The following is a 20795-nucleotide window of genomic DNA, read 5'->3' on the forward strand; positions in this document are numbered from 1 at the left end:
TTAACTGATTTTTCTAGCTATACAAACACTTAAATGACACTTTTATTTATTTTATAATAAGAAAGTTATATGAAATATAAACATTTAAATGGTGGCTGTCATAAAAACTTGCATGCATAAAGAACTAGGGCTGTCAAACGATTAATCGCATCCAAAATAAAAGTTTGTGTTTACATAATATATGTGGGTGCACTGTGTATAATTATTTTATATATATATATATATAAATACACAAACACGGTTGTATTTATTTAAGAAATATTTTCATGTACAAACTGTATATAGATTTATATATAATTTATATTATATATAAATATAAATAATATTTTTTTCTTAAATATATACAAGCATGTGTGTGTATTTATATATATAAAATAATTATACACAGTGCACTCGAAAGAACTATAATAATCACTTCTCTTTAAAGCAGATAATGAAAAAGTCGGTAACTCGGTCTATGAAAAAAAAAATGTAATTTTGGCTATATTCGTCCGTGCTCATTCACATTTCCACTCCAAGTTGGGAAATCAATGCGCTGGAGCTGTTATTGATCGAACTATAACATGATATTGGCTGATTTTCTTCCTCAGAACCAAGACGATCATCTGAATCCATGTTGACAGACGCTCCACGGGAGAAACAGCTCTATGGTGCTTTAGAGACCCAGTGCATGTTGATTTTTAGTCATATAACCATGCACTATTTGCATTAACACTTTCAGAACTGCTGTGGTACACATATAACTCGGATTTGTGAGAAACGATGCACACAGCCAAGTCAAGGCTGCTCTATCACTGCACAAAATGCAGTGTAAAGATCCAATGCTGCATTAAAACCAGACTAAAGTACGGCTGATGTGGTAAAAATCACCATAGAACAAGCAAAAAATAAAAATTCAGTCACCACTACAATGAATGTTGCTTATTGCTATAAAACATGAGCAAAAGCAATATAATAAAAGACACTAGTATGCATTAGGGCTACACACTTAATCTAAACAAAACCAAAATTATCATATTATTACGAGGATCACATCACAATGAATGCATTTTAATTATATAAATATATGTTTCCTACCAGAAGTTTTCTGTCTAAGAAATGAATGCATCATTTTTTTAAACACAATTTTTTCATTGAAATAATACAATCATTTCTTATTTTGTTTTAATTTAGTACATTTTACGTTTATTTTAATAAATAATAATAATAAATATTATTATATTTAATAATATTTTATTAATTTTTTTTTAAAAAATGCATAATTTAATTTACAAAAGCAATATAATAAAAGACACTATGCATTAGGGCTACACAATTAATCTAAACAAAACCAAAATGATCATATTACGAGGATCACATCACAATGAACGCATTTTAATTATATAAATATATGTTCCCTACCAGCAGTTTTCTGTCTAAGAAATTAATGCATCATTTTTTTAAACACTATTTTTCATTGAAATAATACAATAATTTCTTATTTTGTTTTAATTTAGTACATTTTGCTTGTATTTTAATAAATAATAATAATTATTATATTTAATAATATTTTATTAATTAAAAAAAAAATGCATAATTTTTTATTTTTCAAATTGCAACAGAAATAAAGAAATAAACTTTTTCTGAGAAAAATTGCTAGTAGATTTTTCCCCCCAAATCGTGCAGCCCTTCTATGCATATCTATATATGGTTCCCATAACATCAGATTTCATGGCTCTAGACTAGTCCTCACCCCCTGCTCGTCCAGCTTGAGGAGCTGCTCGGGGACTTTGGGAGAGTTGAGGGCCAGTCGGAGGCATTGGATGTTCAGCTCCGGCACCACGTACTCCAGCACCTCCTTCAGTGGGAGACCGCGGGCCGTCCCGTGCCTCGCCGTGGACGGCACAGCGTCCTCCAGGATCGCCCCGCGTAAGGTGGTTAACTGAAGAGGGCCAGAGAAAGACAAGAGGTTGGATTACAATCAAGATCACTACACATGCATTTTCCTGCCTCAAACCATCCAAATCCTTATTATCCGATGGCTTAATAGTGTCATTTGAGTATATGGCCTCAAGTACTTATTCTCTTTCTAATAAACTAAATTGATATCCCAATATACCTATGCATATTTTGAAAGAATCTGAAAGAATCCTGTTACTGTCAATGAAATCATCCCCCTTGCAGGAGATTCGAGGACGCGCTCTTTGAGTCTCAACCCTTTTATCTGCACTTATTAAGTAAAAGCCTTTTATGCTGAATTATCTAACATCTCTTTATAGGGTCATTCTGAAATATTGAGTCGTTTGAGCATCTATGGCATGTAGGAAATCATTCAGATTAATTGTGAACGAGTGCCATTAGGAGCTGAAGATCAAAACCTGAGGTTTAATGCGGTGGAGAAAGAGGAATCTGCATGTGGGCATTTGTTGATTTACGGTCATCAAATTATAATAATAATAATAGTAATATTTCACCCCATGAGAGAGAAAAAAAGGAAATTATATTTTGCATAAAGAATTTTAAAAGTTTATGATGATCTGTCCCAAATTAATACATACCGGTAATTAAACAAATAAATAAGAAGAAAGCAAACCAACAAACAAACATATAAATAAATAATTTAGAAAATTAAGTTCATGTTAGGACCATTAAAATTCCTGCATTATAAATTATTTTGATGACAATTTCATGATTCGATCATTAATAAAATTATTAGCAATTGATATCGTAGGGATTATTATAAATGTTGCCAATGCAATCCAAGACATTTTTAAGCTTGTAAGTATGAAAGAGGGAGAGTTTCATCTCTTAATATTAATTAAATGCTTCCTTCCACACTATTTCCAGTGTGACACCATTAGTCCTTCTAAAACTACTAAAGATTGTATTGCAATTAGGGCCATCAATCCATTCATTTTTCATTACGAATGATATACTCATTAATTAATCCAAAAATGAATTATCAATAGTTATTTATATCAATATTTGCTGATTCGTGTCCATTTGTCAAGCACTCGCGTACCTGACTGGTCCTGAAGGTGACCCGATAGTTAAACTGCGATGCCTCTTTGTCTTTCCCATCGTCCAGCTTTTCTCTCCGAACGCTGATGGCCACCGGGCCCAAGTTCTCATCCACCCCGAAGTAGTTCTGGTGCTCTGGGGGTTAATGACAGGAAAGAGAGGGAGATATGAGGTCAGGTTCAAGAAGGACAGATAACCCTGAGCGAAGGGGACAGAGAGAGCTATTTAAACTCTTCAGTCTCTCTGGTGCCGGTCATGCTGAGGAGATACACACACAGGAAACTCCACTGATAATGGCCTATATAGACCTGCTTATTTTAGGATTTTGGCATTGTGACATTATTTAAAATATGTTTTTAAAAATAAAGCAAGCAAGTTTATTTTAGGACCATTATGATTTTTACATTTTGATATACATTGTGAGATTATTTTCTTGACAATTAAGGTCTAAATAAATAAATAAATAGAATTTTACTATAGGATTTTTTTGTATTGTGACATTGGATGGATGGAACGACAAACGATGGATGGAAGGCCAAAAAAATGGATGGAACAATAAAACGTTGGATGGATGGATTGAAAAAGTATGAATGGATGGATGGATGGAAGGACAAAAGGATAGATGGATGGAACAACAAAGATGGATGGATGAATGGATGGAATGACAAAAGGATGAAATGAAAAAAGAATGGATGGATGGATGGATGATGGATGGATGCAATGAAAAAATTATGGATGGATGGAAGGAATGGAAAAATGATAGTTGGAAGACAAAAGGATGAAATGAAAAAAGAATAGATGGATGGATGGATGATGGATGGAATGACAAAATGATTGATGGATGGATGGATGGAATGGAAAAATGATGGTTGGAAGGACAAAAGGATGAAACGAAAAAAGAATGTATGGATGGATGGATGGACAAAAGGATGGATGGATGGAACAACAAAGATAAATGGATGAAATGACAAAAGGATGAAACGAAAAAGAATAGATGGATGGATGGAATGACAAAATGATGGATGGATGGATGGAATGGAAAAATGATGGTTGGAAGGACAAAAGGATGAAACGAAAAAAGAATGTATGGATGATGGATGGATGGATGGATGGACAAAAGGATGGATGGAACAACAAAGATAAATGGATGGAATGACAAAAGGATGAAACGAAAAAAGAATAGATGGATGGATGGATGATGGATGGAATGACAAAATGATGGATGGATGGATGGATGGATGGATGGAATGGAAAAAAGATGGATGGATGGACGGAGAAAAGGATGAAATGAAAAAAGAATAGATGGATGGATGGATGATGGATGGAATGACAAAATTATGGATGGATGGATGGAATGGAAAAAAGATGGATGGATGGACGGACAAAAGGATGAAATGAAAAAAGAATGGATGGCTGGATGGATGATAGATGGACAAAATGATGGATGGATGGAACAACAAAGATAAATAGATGGAACAACAAAACAATGGATGGATGAATGGATGGATGGAATGATAAAAGGATACAAAGAAAAAAGAATGGATGGATGGATGGATGATGGATGGAATGACAAAATGATGGAATGGAAAAATGATGGATGGATGGAAGGACAAAAGGATGAAACGTAAAAAGAATGGATGGATAGATGATGGATGGACAAAAGGATAAATGGATGGAACAACAAAGATAAATAGATGGATGGATGAAATGAAAAAAGATGATGGATGGACAAAAGGATGATGGATGGATGGAACAACAAAGAAATGGATGGAATGACAAAACAATGGATGGATGGATGGAATGACAAAAGGACAGATGGGTAGATGGATAGATAATCTTTTAATTTGGGAGTAAAAATAAAATAAAATAAAGTAAAAAAAAAGAAAAGAAAACCCCGAGCAAATGTGGATTATATTAATATGGTCTACATGGCATTGATGTGGTCTGATCAGGGCGCAGCATCTCCATAGATTCCACACAGTCTCGCAGACACATCAGTGTCATACATGATCCATAATCTCAGATTTCACTGACCACAGGAGTCCGTCAGAGATTAACAAAACCCGCCACAGACGAGGCTTAACCTCTTTCTCTTTCATATCCTTTTTTAGTAAGCCCCTTTGTAGACAAACATGCATTTGGACACAGTGTTGAAAACCCCAGGCCAAAATTATGCAATATAACAGATAATGTTTACTAAAGCATTGGGATAATGCGCATTCATGCATAACACACACACAAAATAAAAAATATGGGACAACAAAGAAATTAGCAACAGCTCAAGTAGTGTGTGGGATCCTGATGATGGCACAACACGAAAAAACAAAAACAAATACAACCTTATTTAAAGTTACGACAGCAGAAGCGAACTGCATGATGGGAGAGATCTGAAAACGTTCTACAACAGCCCTTAATCCAACTCAAATCCAGAGGTGAACGACAACAAACACTTCATCTCATCCACTTGAACACTCATGAGGGTAAAGCCTAAAGCTGAAATGAAGAGTAAAAACTGCTGAATTCTTCTCTAAAACACAAGCCTGCTGGAAAGATAACAGCTTGACCATCAGCACCAGGAGGCCACGATGCTCAACAAGATGAAGTATTAATAACAAGCATGAATTAATGCAACTGTACTGTAAACTTTCAGTAGGCATGTCACATCTTGCATCCTCTCCGATCACGCAGAGAGGAAGTTAATGGAATCAATGCAACTCCCAGGGTGATAAAAGCATCATGGAAAGTCAGGTGTGAAAGGGATAGTGGCTCCTGGGAGAGACATGTTGACAGGTCTGTCCTTTCCAGGTCCTGTAGAGACGCTGATGGGGCGATGAGCAGCTAGAAAGGTTAAATGGACTTTGACTGTTAGTTCAGGAAAGTCAGACAGTCAAAATAAAATCAGTATCTGACTCACATAATGCATTACATTTAATTCCATTTCAAGCCATGCATTTAAGTTCAAAGTTTAAATTCAATTTAAAGTTATGCATAATGCATGTTATCAAATTATGCATTACATTTCATAAAATTTTAAGTTATCCATTCATACAATTTGATTTAATGTTAGGTTGTGCATTCAAGTTATGCATTTATTCTTAATTCAATTTAAAAGTTATGGATTCAAGTTATGCATTTAATTTGAAGTTATGTTAACAAGTTATGCATTAAATTTAATACAAATTAAAGTTATCCATTCATTCAATTTGATTTAATGTTAGGTTGTGCATTCAAGTTATGCATTTATTTTTAATTCAGTTTAAAAGTTATGCATTCAATTTAATTTATAGTCAAGCATTTAAATTATGCATTCAATTGAATTTATCCATTCAATTGAATTTAATGTAAAGTTATGCATTCAAGTTATGCATTTATTTTTAATTCAATTTAAAAGTTATGCATTCAGTTTAAAACGTTATGCATTCAAGTTATGCATTTAATTTGAAGCCATGTTATCAAATTATGCATTAAATGTAATAACATTTTAAGTTATCCATTCATTCAATTTGATTTAATGTAAAGTTGTGCATTCAAGTTATGCATTTATTTTTAATTGAATTTAAAAGTTATGCATTCAATTTAATTTAAAGTCAAGCATTTAAGTTATGCACTCAACTGAATTCCATTTGAATTTTTCCATTCAATTGAATTTAATGTAAAGTTATGCATTCAAGTTATGCATTTATTTTTAATTCAATTTAAAAGTTATGCATTCAGTTTAAAAGTTATGCATTCAAGTTATGCATTTAATTTGAAGTCATGTTATCAAATTATGCATTAAATTTAATAACATTTTAAGTTATCCATCATTCATTCAATTTGATTTAATGTAAAGTTGTGCATTCAAGTTATGCATTTATTTTTAATTCAATTTAAAAGTTATGCAAAGTCAAGCATTTAAGTTATGCATTCAACTGAATTCCGTTTGAATTTATCCATTCAATTGAATTTAATGTAAAGTTATGCATTCAAGTTATGCATTTATTTTTAATTCAATTTAAAAGTTATGCATTCAGTTTAAAACGTTATGCATTCAAGTTATGCATTTAATTTGAAGCCATGTTATCAAATTATGCATTAAATGTAATAACATTTTAAGTTATCCATTCATTCAATTTGATTTAATGTAAAGTTGTGCATTCAAGTTCTGCATTTATTTTTAATTGAATTTAAAAGTTATGCATTCAATTTAATTTAAAGTCAAGCATTTAAGTTATGCACTCAACTGAATTCCATTTGAATTTTTCCATTCAATTGAATTTAATGTAAAGCTATGCATTCAAGTTATGCATTTATTTTTAAATCAATTTAAAAGTTATGCAAAGTCAAGCATTTAAGTTATGCATTCAACTGAATTCCGTTTGAATTTTTCCATTCAATTGAATTTAATGTGAAGCTATGCATTCAAGTTATGCATTTAATTTGAAGTCATGTTATCAAATCATGCATTAAATTTAATAACATTTTAAGTTATCCATCATTCATTCAATTTGATTTAATGTAAAGTTGTGCATTCAAGTTATGCATTTAATTTTAATTCAATTTAAAAGTTATGCAAAGTCAAGCATTTAAGTTATGCATTCAACTGAATTCCGTTTGAATTTTTCCATTCAATTGAATTTAATGTGAAGCTATGCATTCAAGTTATGCATTCATTTTAATTCAGTTTAAAGTTATGCATTTAATTAAATCAACATGAAATGGGATGTTTGAGTAGATGAGAACCTTGAGACGAAATCGTCTTTCTTGACAAATGTGTCATTATTTGCTATTATTGCCTTTATTTAACGTATATGTTAACGTATATAATCAGCAATATATGAGTAAATCTACATTAACTGCAAGTTACAGTCTAAGAAAATAAATCAAATTAAATAAATTAGTTTAGAATTAAAGCCCATCCATCCAAAAAAGTTCTGGTCCATTTGGATATCATTTCGAGTTTAAACTCCCTCCCTCTTTAAACAGCACTTCAAATATATAGTTAAATGCACAAGATTAATCAGTGTCTTAAATATAACCCACAGAGGAAATTGAGCTCTTCTGCTTGAAAGGTCTTTGGCGACACGGCAAGGCGGATGATTATCTATTTCCCAATAGAACGAGCTTGCTAACATGATTTATTGTCATTTGAGCTGAGCTGTAATTTGCTCATTCGCTATGGCTGGAAAGCCCGTGAACGTGCAGGACACAATCGCAGCTTTCACCCACAGGCTTCGGCTCATTATTCAGCACAGTCAAAGGAAAGAAATGAATTTCTGCATGGCGAGAGGTGGAGCAGCTGTTTTCCAGAGCTTAGGAATGGGTAACACAATCCTGTCAGGACTATGCAGATGTGCAGACACGCAAAAAAAAGCAGTCTGACAGCCGCTGACACCTTCTCAGTCAAACACCAATGACATTGTGCAGGATAAGTCAGAGTATCGTTTGGCTCGTTCCATTCCCAGACACGCAGAGGTGTTTTAATGAAGAGCGGTGGGACTGCGGTGTGAGGAGAGGGTCCCGTCTCACCTCTCGCCATCACGGCTCCTCGGAGGGGAACAGCTGCACCTCACCCTGTCTGTTCTCACATGACAAATCACGGGCCAAAGACAGGAGAACATTCTCACACCTCAGTCCTTAGCACAAGCATTTCTCCCTTTAAAATGTGTAACAAACATCAGGCTTAAAAAAGCTGCTATTGTCTCAGTCCCCGAATCACCAGAATAGGAGAAATATTACAAGATACAAGTTCTTTAATAATTAACACTGCAATGAATTTTGCAAAAATTTTAGGTTTGTAATCAGTATTTTGTACTCAATTTCGTCGATGGTGGATGGCAACAGAAGATATTAAGATGAAAAGTTCCAACAGCATTGAAATCCACTGACTTTCATTGTATAGAAAAGTTGGTAATACAGGTTTCAGAGTTAATGAGGTAATTATACTTAAAATATCTAAAAACTCTTTAAATTTACTTGAAAGGCAACACTGAATTTACTTGAAAGGCAACATTTTATCTCACTGAACTGGCTGTTTTGTGTGTGTGTGTGTGTGTGTGTGTGTGTGTGTATTTTATTTAGATTTGTTCACTTGTATATAAAACTACTTACAAGTGAAATTAGCCAAAATGCACCTCAATTTAAGATAAAATCTATGAAAACTCATATTATTATGATTATATTTTATTCAGTGTTGCCTTTCAAGTTAATCTATATGATTTAAATTTTACGATTTTTTTGCAGTACTCATCTTTTTTTGGGCACTTTAGTTTAGAGCTTTTACTTGGGTTGTGTAATTTAGTATAATGAATAAAATAAAATAAAAACCACCAACACAACCTTTATGACATCCGCTAAAGAGGAAAGATGTTTCAGAGGAAGAGATCACAAACAATAAAAACTTTGTTTTCTTTGTAATAAGATGAACTGATGAATAATATAAATACAACCTGTTGCAAACAAGAATCAACCCCATTTTTCATGGAAAAATAACAAGCATTTCTCCCTTTAAAATGTCGGTCTTAAAAAAAGCTGCTATTGTCTCAGTCCCCAAATCACCAGAATAGCATCCAAAAGATCTTCTAAAGAAGTTCTTTAATAATTAACACTGCAAAAAAAAAAATGGATTTTAAGTTTGTAATCAGTATTTTGTACTCATTTTCGTGGATGGTGGATCGCAACAGAAGATATTTTGATGAAAAGTTCCAAACAGCATTGAAATCCACTGACTTTCATTGTATAGAAAAGTTGGTCATACAGGTTTCAGAGTTAATGAGGTAATTCTACTTAAAACATCTAAAATCTCTTTAAATTTACTTCAAAGGCAACACTGAAGGAGATATCTAGACTTGTTTTCATAGATGTGTCAATAATAGGAATGTATTTTATTTTTTATTTTTGTGTGTATTTTATTTAGATTTGTTCACTTGTATATAAACTACTTAAAAGCAAGTGAAATTAGCCAAAATCCACCTCAATTCAAGATAAAATATATGAAAACTTGTATTATTATGATTATATTTAATATTCAGAGTTGCATTTCAAGTTAATCTAGATCATTTAAATTTTAAGATTTTTTTTTTTTGCAGTACTCATCTTTTTATTGTGTGTGTGTGTGTGTGGGGGGGGGTGTGGAGTTTTTATTGGGTCGTGTAATTTAGTAAAATGAATAAAATAAAAAAAACACCAACACAAACTTTATGAAATCCGCTAAAGAGGAAAGATGTTTCAGAGGCAAAGCAAGATCACAAACAATAAAAACTTAGTTTTCTGTGTAATAACATGAACTGATGAATATTCTAAATACAACCAGTTGCAAACAAGAATCAACCCCATTTTTCACGCCAAAATAACAAGGCTTACCTCTGCCATAGAAGAATTTGTGGTAATAATACGCTCCCAGGTCGATATGCTCGATGATGTACCGCTTGACCTTTTCACGGTGGATTGCCTGGCTTTCCCGTGGCACCTCCAGCACAGACACACCAGCGTTGGTGCAGTGCGAGCTCAAGGATGACTCGAAAGAGCAGTTTTCTCCTCCAGCACTGTAAGTGCTGTTCGTGGCCCTGGAGAGAGAGATCCTCCTCTCCCCCTCTCCACCAACCTCATTGCGAAAATGCGGGCAATTGAGCACCAACCCATTGCTTTTCCCATCCCCCTCGTCCGCATCCAGGTTCTCCTTGGGATTGAGGTCTTCCCGACTTCCCAGCGGCGATTCGAACATGGACGCAGGTCCGGTATTATTGGCACCCACCGGTCCGCCTCCTGGGATTTGGTACTGCGAGGCAGCAGAAGCTCCGGTTGTGGTGTTTTTCCTCTGGTTGAGGCTGATACGGTTCGCCACCGCTTCGCTGATGTTGAAGAGTACGCTCTGGACGTCATAGTGAGCAAAGCATTTCTGAAAACTGAGCGGCCGGCGGTCGTCCTGCTCGGTGGAGAGTCGCAAACCATCGTTCTCGCTTTTAATAGTCCTCAACTTCCTAAAAAGCGACGTCTCGGACGACTCCGACTTGAGACGACGCATGAAAGACTTCTCCCTTTCTCGGCTGTAGAGGAGCGAGCCGTCCACGTAGTCGTAGCCTGAGATTCGGACGATCTCACCGCGGGCGATTTGAGCGGCGGTCTGCAAGCTCGGGGAGAGGGTCGTGTCGTAGCGAAGGAGTTCTGGGAAACCGACGGGCGGGGCGCTGCGATGGTCCAAACTGTCGATCCGGTATCCTCGCAACATGGTAAAGAACCCTTCATTCCCGAGACCCTGCCGGTCAATAGAGGAAGTGCTGCCGTATTCCCGATGCAACGAGGCGCCAGTGTTTGGGTTGACGGCGTTCTGGTCCAATATGTCCTCCGCATCAATGTCGCTGATGGTCACGTCACTGTTACTCCGCTGGCGAATGGGATGAAGCCCCTTCAAAGGGGATAGACTTAGAAGGTCACTCAGGGAATATTTTGCATCCGAATAATCCGAATCCCGCAAATCCGTGATCTCCCCGCTTTGGTCCGGCTGCCCGTTTTGAAAGGCCGCGATGACGCTTTCGTAGTTGGGCCCACCTCGGCTTTCCCAACCCTCCTTTTTCGGGGGCCAGTCTGTCACCCTGGCTCGTACCCCCATTTTAGGCATGGCGGGCGTCCCATTGGTTTTCCCACCCCCTTCCAGCTTGCCCTGTGTGTTGGTCGCTGGATGTCCCATACTCCCATTCAATGCTTTCAGCTTCCTGGTAAACAATTCCTCAGATGACTGCATGACGTTAGAGAAGCCCTCAAGCGATGGAAGGTTTGTTTTACCGTCTTGCAGCTTCTTGGGAAAGCGAGAACTCAAGTCCCCCTATCGGTTACATTGTCATAGGCCACCCATTTGAGTCCGAGGGCCAGCTATCTGGCTAGCTTGAGAGTTGTCCTAGAGTCCACATGAAGGGGTTTCTTTTCACTCCAAGTCCATTTTTCTTTAGGAGTGACCAGTTTGATGAAAGACAGGCGGCATTTGGGTGTCTCGGACGGCTGGAGCTTCAAGGAGCAGAAGGGGTCAGTTGAAACGGCTATCCTTTCACAGAGCTCAGCTAATTTAGGACGACAGCTGGAGGAGAGCGATCTGTTGGGAGCAAGGAGAAAAACAAAAGCACATTAAGGCAACTCACAGAGAACATTTATTCAGACACTCTTCCAAGACAGTGGGATGTCTTTCTCAAAACCTTCTTATGACCACAGAACAATGTAAGACTGTTAGATAAGTGCCGCAAAACTGGCCTGATGACTAGGTCTTCTCACAAAGAGACCATTTAAAAAATATTAATACCCATTTCTTTTTGCTTTTCTGCTTACTTGTGTGGGCCAAGTACGGGTTCAAATCAAGAGAACATTTTCAAACTGGATTATGCATTAGGCAAGGAGAACTTTTCATGGCACATTTATTCACTGGAGCCCCCAAATGCAATGCATACATTACACGTATGCACAACTAAGTGCATTTAGTTGTATACTGGGTGTGTGTGTGTGTGTCTCTTATTCCCAGTGGAGACTCCAGCAGTTTAACTTCTGCTAACATTTGTGGGTTGGGAAGGTGCCACTGATGATGACCTTAATGGGGTTTTCATGTTCATGAATATCGTGTGAATGCCACATATAATGTGCTATACAGAATCATGTAACACGACCGGACATTGCTATCGGCGCACCAAAAAATCTGCTAAATCAATTATATAGCTTGACCTACAAGATAAACTGCATGACCCTTTTTTTCTGAACAGAACTAATAATCTTCATTCTATTTTCCCTAGGCCTAAAAAAAGAAGAGGAACAGGAATAAGAGACAATACATCCCATCTCCACCGTGTTCACCTTCTCCCATGGTTCAGTTTCTGATGTACAGCACATACATTAGTCAGTCCCTCCAGGATTTCACGATTTTTTTTTGTGATTTTTGCGATCAAAATGACTGATTTTGTGGTGGTAATTTCCAAAAATTTGTGAAAAAATTTGCGATTTATATATAACATTTACCATAATAGTATTCAGACCTTCCAGAAAAACGCAGAGTTTTTTTGTGATTGTTGCAGGCAAAAATCCTTGATTACGTGGCCCGTTTTCTTTAAAAATGTGATGGAAAGAATATGCGGGATATTTATGCAATTTTATGGGATGAAATTGCGAATTTGCAAAAATTGAGGGAACTTGCAAAAATTGCGGTTTGATGAAAAAGAGAAAAAAAAGTGATTCCCCCAACACCCTGTTAATATAAGAGTCATTTCTTATTACTTCCTTTGATAAGCAAGCATACTACATCATAGAAAGTGCTGGGAATATTTAATTTCTCATCTTGTTTTATTTCAGACTGTAACGAGTGTAAATAAGGTCTGGCCCCTTTAAGAGCTGCGCGCTCCCTGTTGAACTCTCTGCAGTGTTATATGTGCGCCTCAAACACCCCATGTGTGCGGGCAATTTCTGTTTGATGCTACTCCTTTTATCTTATGTTGTTTATTAAGTAACGATGTGACGGTAGAACATGTGACAGACAGTTATACGAGTTCGATTTGTGAGATGTCAATCGCCTCCGTGAGTCTGTCTGGTGTCGCGTAATTGCGTCACTTCATAACGTTCCCATGGAAACAGGGGGAAATGGCTGCTCTTGTGTGAAAGCAAACGCAACATTTTTCAACTTTCTGCTAAGATACATGTGACTTTTTTTGCAACGAAAATGCGAAGATTATGAAATTATGCAAACCCCACATATTTTGCACGGAAATCTGCAATTTATGCGGCGAAAGTGCGGCGTATTTGAAAAAATGCGGCCCCCGCATAAATATGCGGACTTTGGCTGATTTTGCATTGAATTCAGCGATCGCATAATCGCGTTTTTCTGGAGGGACTGATTAGTCAATATATATAGAGTTCAGATGCAAAAGCCTCTAAATGCCATTTGAAATTTTCTTCTTTAATGGCGATTTTTATCAAACTTGTATATTTAAGTTCAGTAATTTCAATTAAATGGGAATGATAATTACCTATTAATTGTTATTTAAGTGAAATTACTGAACTTAAATATACAAGTTTGATAAAAAGCATCATTAAAGAAGAAAATTTCAAATGGCATTTAGAGGCTTTTGCATCTGAACTCTTCATATAGATAATCCAAAATCATTGTCCCACATATATGATATCCAGTCCACTATATACTCAGGCTTAGGCCGTGTGTCCACCAAAGAGTGGGTGGGTTGTGGGAAAGGGAGACAATTGTAAAAAAAAAAAAAAAAAAAAAGAAGCATCGTTAACTCTTTCTGTATATGATACGTCACTCTGTTCAATCAATCAATCAATAAATCAATAAATAAAACAATAAGCATGTTGCAATTTTAGCATTATGCAAAGGTTTAAAGGCATTTTGATTTGCAGCAAGCAGATGAGCAGCAAGAGCAGGTTTGACCCAAATTCACAGTTGGGGTACATAAAATGCAACGAGGATTGAGAACACTGGATTTGGGAGGGAGATCGCTGCCCTGGTTGTAGGCTGGAGAAGAGTTTCTTCAAATGGTCATTTTTATTACTGTGAAGTGAATTGATTAAAAAAATACCTTGCATGTAGTATAATCAACTGAATAATTGCAGAAATCACAGTATTTGCCTGGAAAAACCCAAGATACATTCAAATAAATTACACGATTGAGGCAGAATAGATAAAAATGTTTAAATGTATTGTTTCAACAAAAGCCTACAGAAAACCATTTAGCAAATCCTTTGACTGGGTTTTGAAAGTGCATTGAAAAATTATTATGGTGATCAAGTCATGCTAGTAGTACTAATTCATTTTTGCAAACAGACTCACATAAAGTAAAAAAAACAATGTGACAGAAAAAACAAACTGCTAGGTTCATGACATTTTATGACTGCATTGGTTAACTTGCATTGACTTTTCCTACAGACTGTCCTGTCCTTAACAACAATTCAAGAGAGCAGGGTTTTGGATCCCAGTGCTGTAACCTAACTAACAGTTTTCACATTGAAATGCAGCAGCAGTAAAAGTGCGTCCTGAAATAACTTCATTAAATGAGACAGGCTTTTCTGAAAGGATGAGCAAGGACAAAACAGAGGGGCTCCGATTACGTAATCCCTTTTCACGTCGACACAATCATTAAGATACACACAGCAGGGTCAACTGTGGAAAAACCCCATCCACAAAACACTCAAGGACTATTGAACTGTGACTAAAAATGTCTCCTTCGATGTAACGAGACTCAGAACAAGCTGCTGAATTCCAACAGAAAGATCCTTCTCCAAAAGCTCCTTCCAAATCTAAACATCTACAGTAAATCCAAATGTTACTTTAAAGTACCAGTTCATCGAAGCAAAGCAAAACCCTGGCAATCATTTCCAAAGGCTTCAATGTTCTTATGTTCAAAGAAACCTAAAATGAAGAACAATCACATGCAATTTATCATACAAGAGCTAATAATGCAATGGCAAGATTCAAGTTTAATCTAGTTAGAGTAGTGCCGAAACTAGAGCAGAGGTATAAACTACTGATGCAATGAGATTAAAAAAATGAATGAACGAATGCAATGAAATTAAAAGAATTATGAATGCAATGACATTAAAAGAATGAATGAATGATATTAAAAGAATGAATGAATGCAATGATATTAAAAGAACGAATGAATGCAATGATATTAAAAGAATGCATGAATGAATGAATGCAATGATATTAAAAGAATGAATGAATGAATGAATGCAATGATATTAAAAGAACGAATGAATGAAATGATATTAAAAGAATGAATGAACGAATGAATGCAATGATATTAAAAGAATGAATGAATGAATACAATGATATTAAAAGAATGAATGAATGAATGCAATGACATTAAAAATGAATGATATTAAAAGAATGAATGAATGAATGCAATGATATTAAAATAATGAATGAAGAATGAATGAATAAATTAATGAATGCAATGATATTAAAAGAATGAATGAATGAATGAATGCAATAATATTGAAAAAAAATGAATGAATGCAAAGATATTAAAAGAATGCATGAATGAATGAATGCAATGATATTAAAAGAATGAATGAATGAATGCAATGACATTAAAAGAATGAATGAATGCAATGATATTAAAAGAATGAATGAATGAATGCAATGATATTAAAAGAATGAATGAATGAATGAATACAATGATATTAAAAGAATGAATGAATGAATGCAATGATATTAAAATAATGAATGAAGAATGAATGAATAAATTAATGAATGCAATGATATTAAAAGAATGAATGAATGAATGAATGCAATGACATTATAAAAATGAATGATATTAAAAGAATGAATGAATGATATTAAAAGAATGAATAAAATTAATGAAATCAAATGTTTTTTTGAATTTAGCCATTTTAAATGTATAGTATGAAAAAATGGATATTCATCTTGAGGTTTGCAAGAGATTACACAATTATAATGTACATCTGGCAGATAAATATACATATGCAATAATGACCAATTTAGAGACATGTATATTAAAATAATACTGGCCAATAATTGAAGTGGTACCGACATATTGTTCATTGCTAGTAAAAATGCAAAACTGTAACAGAGGCAAGTGCGCATGAATAGTGCTCAACCAATACAGATTTTGTGATGGCCATCCAAAAACAAGGCTGATAAATATCAGCAACGGCAGTATATTGGTCAACAACCACAGACATGATGCGTGTTCAGGAGTTTCTCTCTTCAGCAGATCAGATAGATGTTGGAGAGAGACTCGCTCCACCACAGAGAAACAGAGGTTCTGCAGAGTGTAAACATCTGCCACACACATAAACAAGACATCATGGTGGTCTCGGAGAACCGATGAAGTCCATCTAGAACACAGACAGTGATAAATGTTCTCCATCGTGTCTTTCTCTACAGGGAGCCCTGATTGCAGCACAACCTGGTGGTGGTCAGCAAAAATATATCATCCCCTATGACCTCTGACCTGTACAGGGTTTGTTTTGTGACTGGGCCTTCTGTGTGTGTGTGAAGGAAGCTGATGATGGGAGGTCTGACACACACACACACACACACACAAAGGTCTTTAATGAGAAAAACTCAGCATTCATTATCTTTGGTCAACCTCCAAGGCCAAAGAAATGAAATTGGGGAGAGGGGGTGGTGGCTGCGAAACTAATTATAGCAATGAACTCATTTTCTGTCGCTGGCTGGGCCATTTTTGTGTCTTTTGGAGCCGTTTTGCCAGGTCTTAAAATAATCTTTTGACACGGTGGCCTGATTAGAGGCTGCGGGAGTATTAATGTGCCGTCACCAGGAGAACCCGGCACTGTCAGCCTTCTGTAAAATGATATGGCACTGTCAGCTTCAGACGTGATCGCTGGACCCGGGGGGGGAATATTAGAAGCACACCATGTTCAGAGCATTTACAACATTTGCAATCATTTAATGTACAGTTAAAGCGTCTCATTTGTCATTTTCAATCTTTTTAATTAACCTTATTTACACATAATTAGACATTGTGGCATTGCAGTGGCGACTTGTGCATGGACAAACGCTGTCATTTTCTTAAATGATAAAATCGTATTATTATGCGGGGTTTATTTTGCAACGATTGAGATTTTAAGTGCTTTGGATAGGCTTGTGTACTATTAGAAAGGTTTATGGGAGGTTTGAGCTCATAAATATTATATTTTTGTATTTTGCAACAAAAAGAGCAATGCACAAAACAATGCCACAGATTTTTTTGTGCATTGTACTTTTTAATGCACAAGACCTCATCCATGCAGGGCAGAAACAGCTGAATCCTGTGATTCTCTTGAGCGCAGGGGTCATTCAAAACCTCCTCGTCATCCAAACCGGCTCTGACAGGAGAGCTGTGCTGCAAAGTCAGGACACTGAGAGAGAGTTTAAACACACTGCTTTAGTGTTATACTGATAGGATGAGTGAAAACCTAACCTAAGATCATCTCCTGATTAAATCCACCAAACACAACACCACTAAAGCCCCGTTCACACTACGTTGACACAAGCGACAGTGACCGTCGGACAATTTTCAGCTAACAATACTGAGCTTTGAAAGCATAAGATTGTCTTTTTCACTTCCTCCTACAATAACGTAAAAATCGTCATTTTACGTCATTGTGAGAGGAAGTGTAAGGGGGGGGATTTCTGTAAAGAGTAGTGTTGCTTCCGTCAACGAAATTATGACTAAATATTGTCGTCAACGAACCTTTATCACCTTTATAACTGTAACATTTGCGGGAAAAATACGCACTGCAAAACGGAGTATGTGTGAAACAGGCGTTAGCATAAACGACAACAAACAAAGTTAAGTCTGACACAGAGAAAGGGATTCGTCTTTGGGAGAAAAAGAAGAAATGACTTTTGGAAAAACTTTCATTTCATCATGTGTGTAGGCTACTTCTAACATGTTTGTTTGGTAAAATAGAAATATGTTGTAAATTCAATTTAGAGCGTCTTCCGTGTCTGGAATGGATGTATTCTTGAGTCTATAAGGTAACAATAATATAAGAAGATGGTTTGGCTAAAAGAACATTTTGGTTTCGTCTATAGGCTAGCCTACTACTAGGTAGGCTACTTATATATTGACTGGGTAAAATAGAATTGCCTACTAAAAAGAGACTAAAATACAATTTTCATTGACTAAAACTAGACTATGTCTTTCGTCGACTAAAACGTCATCGGTTTTTTTCGTTGACTAAAACTAGACTAGACTAAAAAGAGTATGAATGTGACATGTCACATTCACATTCAATGTGAATGTCAGCTTGACACAAAGACTAGACTAAAACTAAAATTAAAACAGGCCGCCAAAAACAACACTAGATTCACAGATCAGAGCCAGTGTGTTTGATTTCAACGGCAGAAACGTTTTGAAAATATGGACAAAGGTACTGAATACACAGTCGGATGCATTATGGATAGGGTTGGGTACCGAAACGCGGTGCCAATAGGGAACCGGTTCCGACGTAAACGGTAATAAACAGGCCGATTAAGAACGAAAATTTCGGTGCTCTGTGTCACACGCATCACACACATGACCAGCGTCGGCCAATAGTGAGCCTAAGTGTGACGTAGCTTTACGCAATCACACTACGTTAACTGACTACAGGCCCATGGAGAAGGAAGTGAATAGTTGAAATAAAGTCGTTATTTTTGTTTGTTTTTGCGCACAAAAAGTATTCTCGTCGTTTGATAAAGTTAAGATTGAGCCACTGTAGTCGCTTGGACTATTTTAACGATGTCTTTAATGACTTTTCGATGCCAGCAAGAGTCATTCCCTCAAGAAGCCGATGGACTAGTATGCAGGAGCGATCTTAATATCTTAAATATCTTAATTTGTGTTGCGAAGATGAACGAAGGTCTTACGGGGTTGAAACAACATGAGGGTGAGTGAATACTGACAGAATTTTCATTTTTGGGTGAACTAACCCTTTAACTACTTTAACTTGTGAGTAGCTTGTAGCTTGTCAAACTACAGTTTCAGAGTAGCTTCCCCAACACTGATGAAACACGCTGATGACACGTGGTCTGCGCGAGCAGGTGTGCAGACGTGTGGAAATACAGGACAGAATGCAATGATTGGACAAACATTTTATGGTACTACACCTTCTACAGACAATACACACACACCAGTGTTGGGAGTAACGCATTACAAAAGTAATACATTACAGTAACATATTACTTTTTGCTGTAACGCAGTAGTGTAAGGCATTACTAATCAATTTTCAGTAATATTTTACTCGTTACATGTTCAGTCAGCCTTATATTACAGTTGTATTACAGTGTATTTTACTTCTTAAAGGCAACAGACTATGTGAAAGTTTTAAAGCAGTCTTTTTGTGCCAGTTTAGAGCGGTCGCGTCTGTAACATTGTTTTTTCCTCATAAATGCGAACACGAAAACTAAAATGCCAACCCCTTCTCATCCGATTTGCGCAGTGTAATTAACAGAATTACAAAAAATATATTTTGCCTCCTATTTTTTTTTTGTCACGCATGAATGTGTGTCTTTTCCTTAATATTAAAAATAAAACATAGACTGATATTTGTCTAATGTCTAATGTCTGTCCTTTAAGGAAATAGCCTATATACGTTTCAATACATGTATTTTCTGAGAATTTTTATTTCAAGTTTTGACTGCAAATGTCACGTCCATAATGCTGGAATTTTAAATAATTTATCCTCAACTAGTTTTGTGGTGTAGGTCTACGTATTTTATAATGTTAACTTTACATAATACTAATAGTCTAATTTAAAGATAAGGCAGCATTGGATCTGGACGGTAAGGAGAATAACGCTGGAGTTGGAAGAGGTGTGTCGCGATTCTGTAGGTTCGTGGATCTGAGTTGTGTGGTGAATCGCGATTTCGGTTTCAAATTGCATATCGTTACAGCCCCAAAGTTAAGTACTACTTAGTTATTTTAGTGAAAGTAACTCAAAAGTAATACATGAGTAATGTAACGCATTACAATTCTGAGACAGTAATATTGTAAGGTAATGAATTACTTTTAAATAACAGTAACGAGTAATACCTAATGTATTACAGTTTGGAAGTAACTTGCACAACACTGACACACACACACATTTAGACCACTTAACTTAGTGATTGCTCTCAGGATATGAAGAGAGACTTTCAACCAGCATAACTGGAACAAATGGCCTATCCTGCCTTTAAACAACACTCTCCATAACCAGACACCTTACGGCATGAAAAAGCACTAAACACAGCCTTCATAAATAACAAATGGCTGAATGTGAAAATGAGGTAATGTAACTATTCAAGGAGGCCTTCAACTAAAATGTACGTCATTTAACCA

The 20795-nt window shown here is 36.0% G+C and overlaps 1 protein-coding gene across 3 annotated transcripts in view; it reads right to left on the reverse strand.

Moving 5' to 3' along the window:
- sipa1l2a (signal-induced proliferation-associated 1like 2, genome duplicate a) overlaps window positions 1-20795 on the reverse strand; it is a 137423-nt gene that overhangs the window by 70698 nt on the left and 45930 nt on the right. For all 3 annotated transcript variants that reach the window (XM_089116737.1, XM_089116738.1, XM_039659479.2), the window contains exons 2-4: window positions 10342-12064; window positions 3002-3135; window positions 1733-1921 (exon numbers count right to left, since the gene is read on the reverse strand). In XM_089116737.1, coding sequence (XP_088972863.1) covers window positions 1733-1921; window positions 3002-3135; window positions 10342-11719 — 1701 coding nt within the window. In that variant the 5' untranslated portion in view covers window positions 11720-12064. The remainder of the gene's footprint in view (window positions 1-1732; window positions 1922-3001; window positions 3136-10341; window positions 12065-20795) is intronic.

The sequence above is a fragment of the Pimephales promelas genome, chromosome 11 (genome assembly GCF_988280905.1).
Source record: "Pimephales promelas chromosome 11, fPimPro1.hap1.1, whole genome shotgun sequence".
NCBI lineage: Eukaryota > Metazoa > Chordata > Actinopteri > Cypriniformes > Leuciscidae > Pimephales > Pimephales promelas.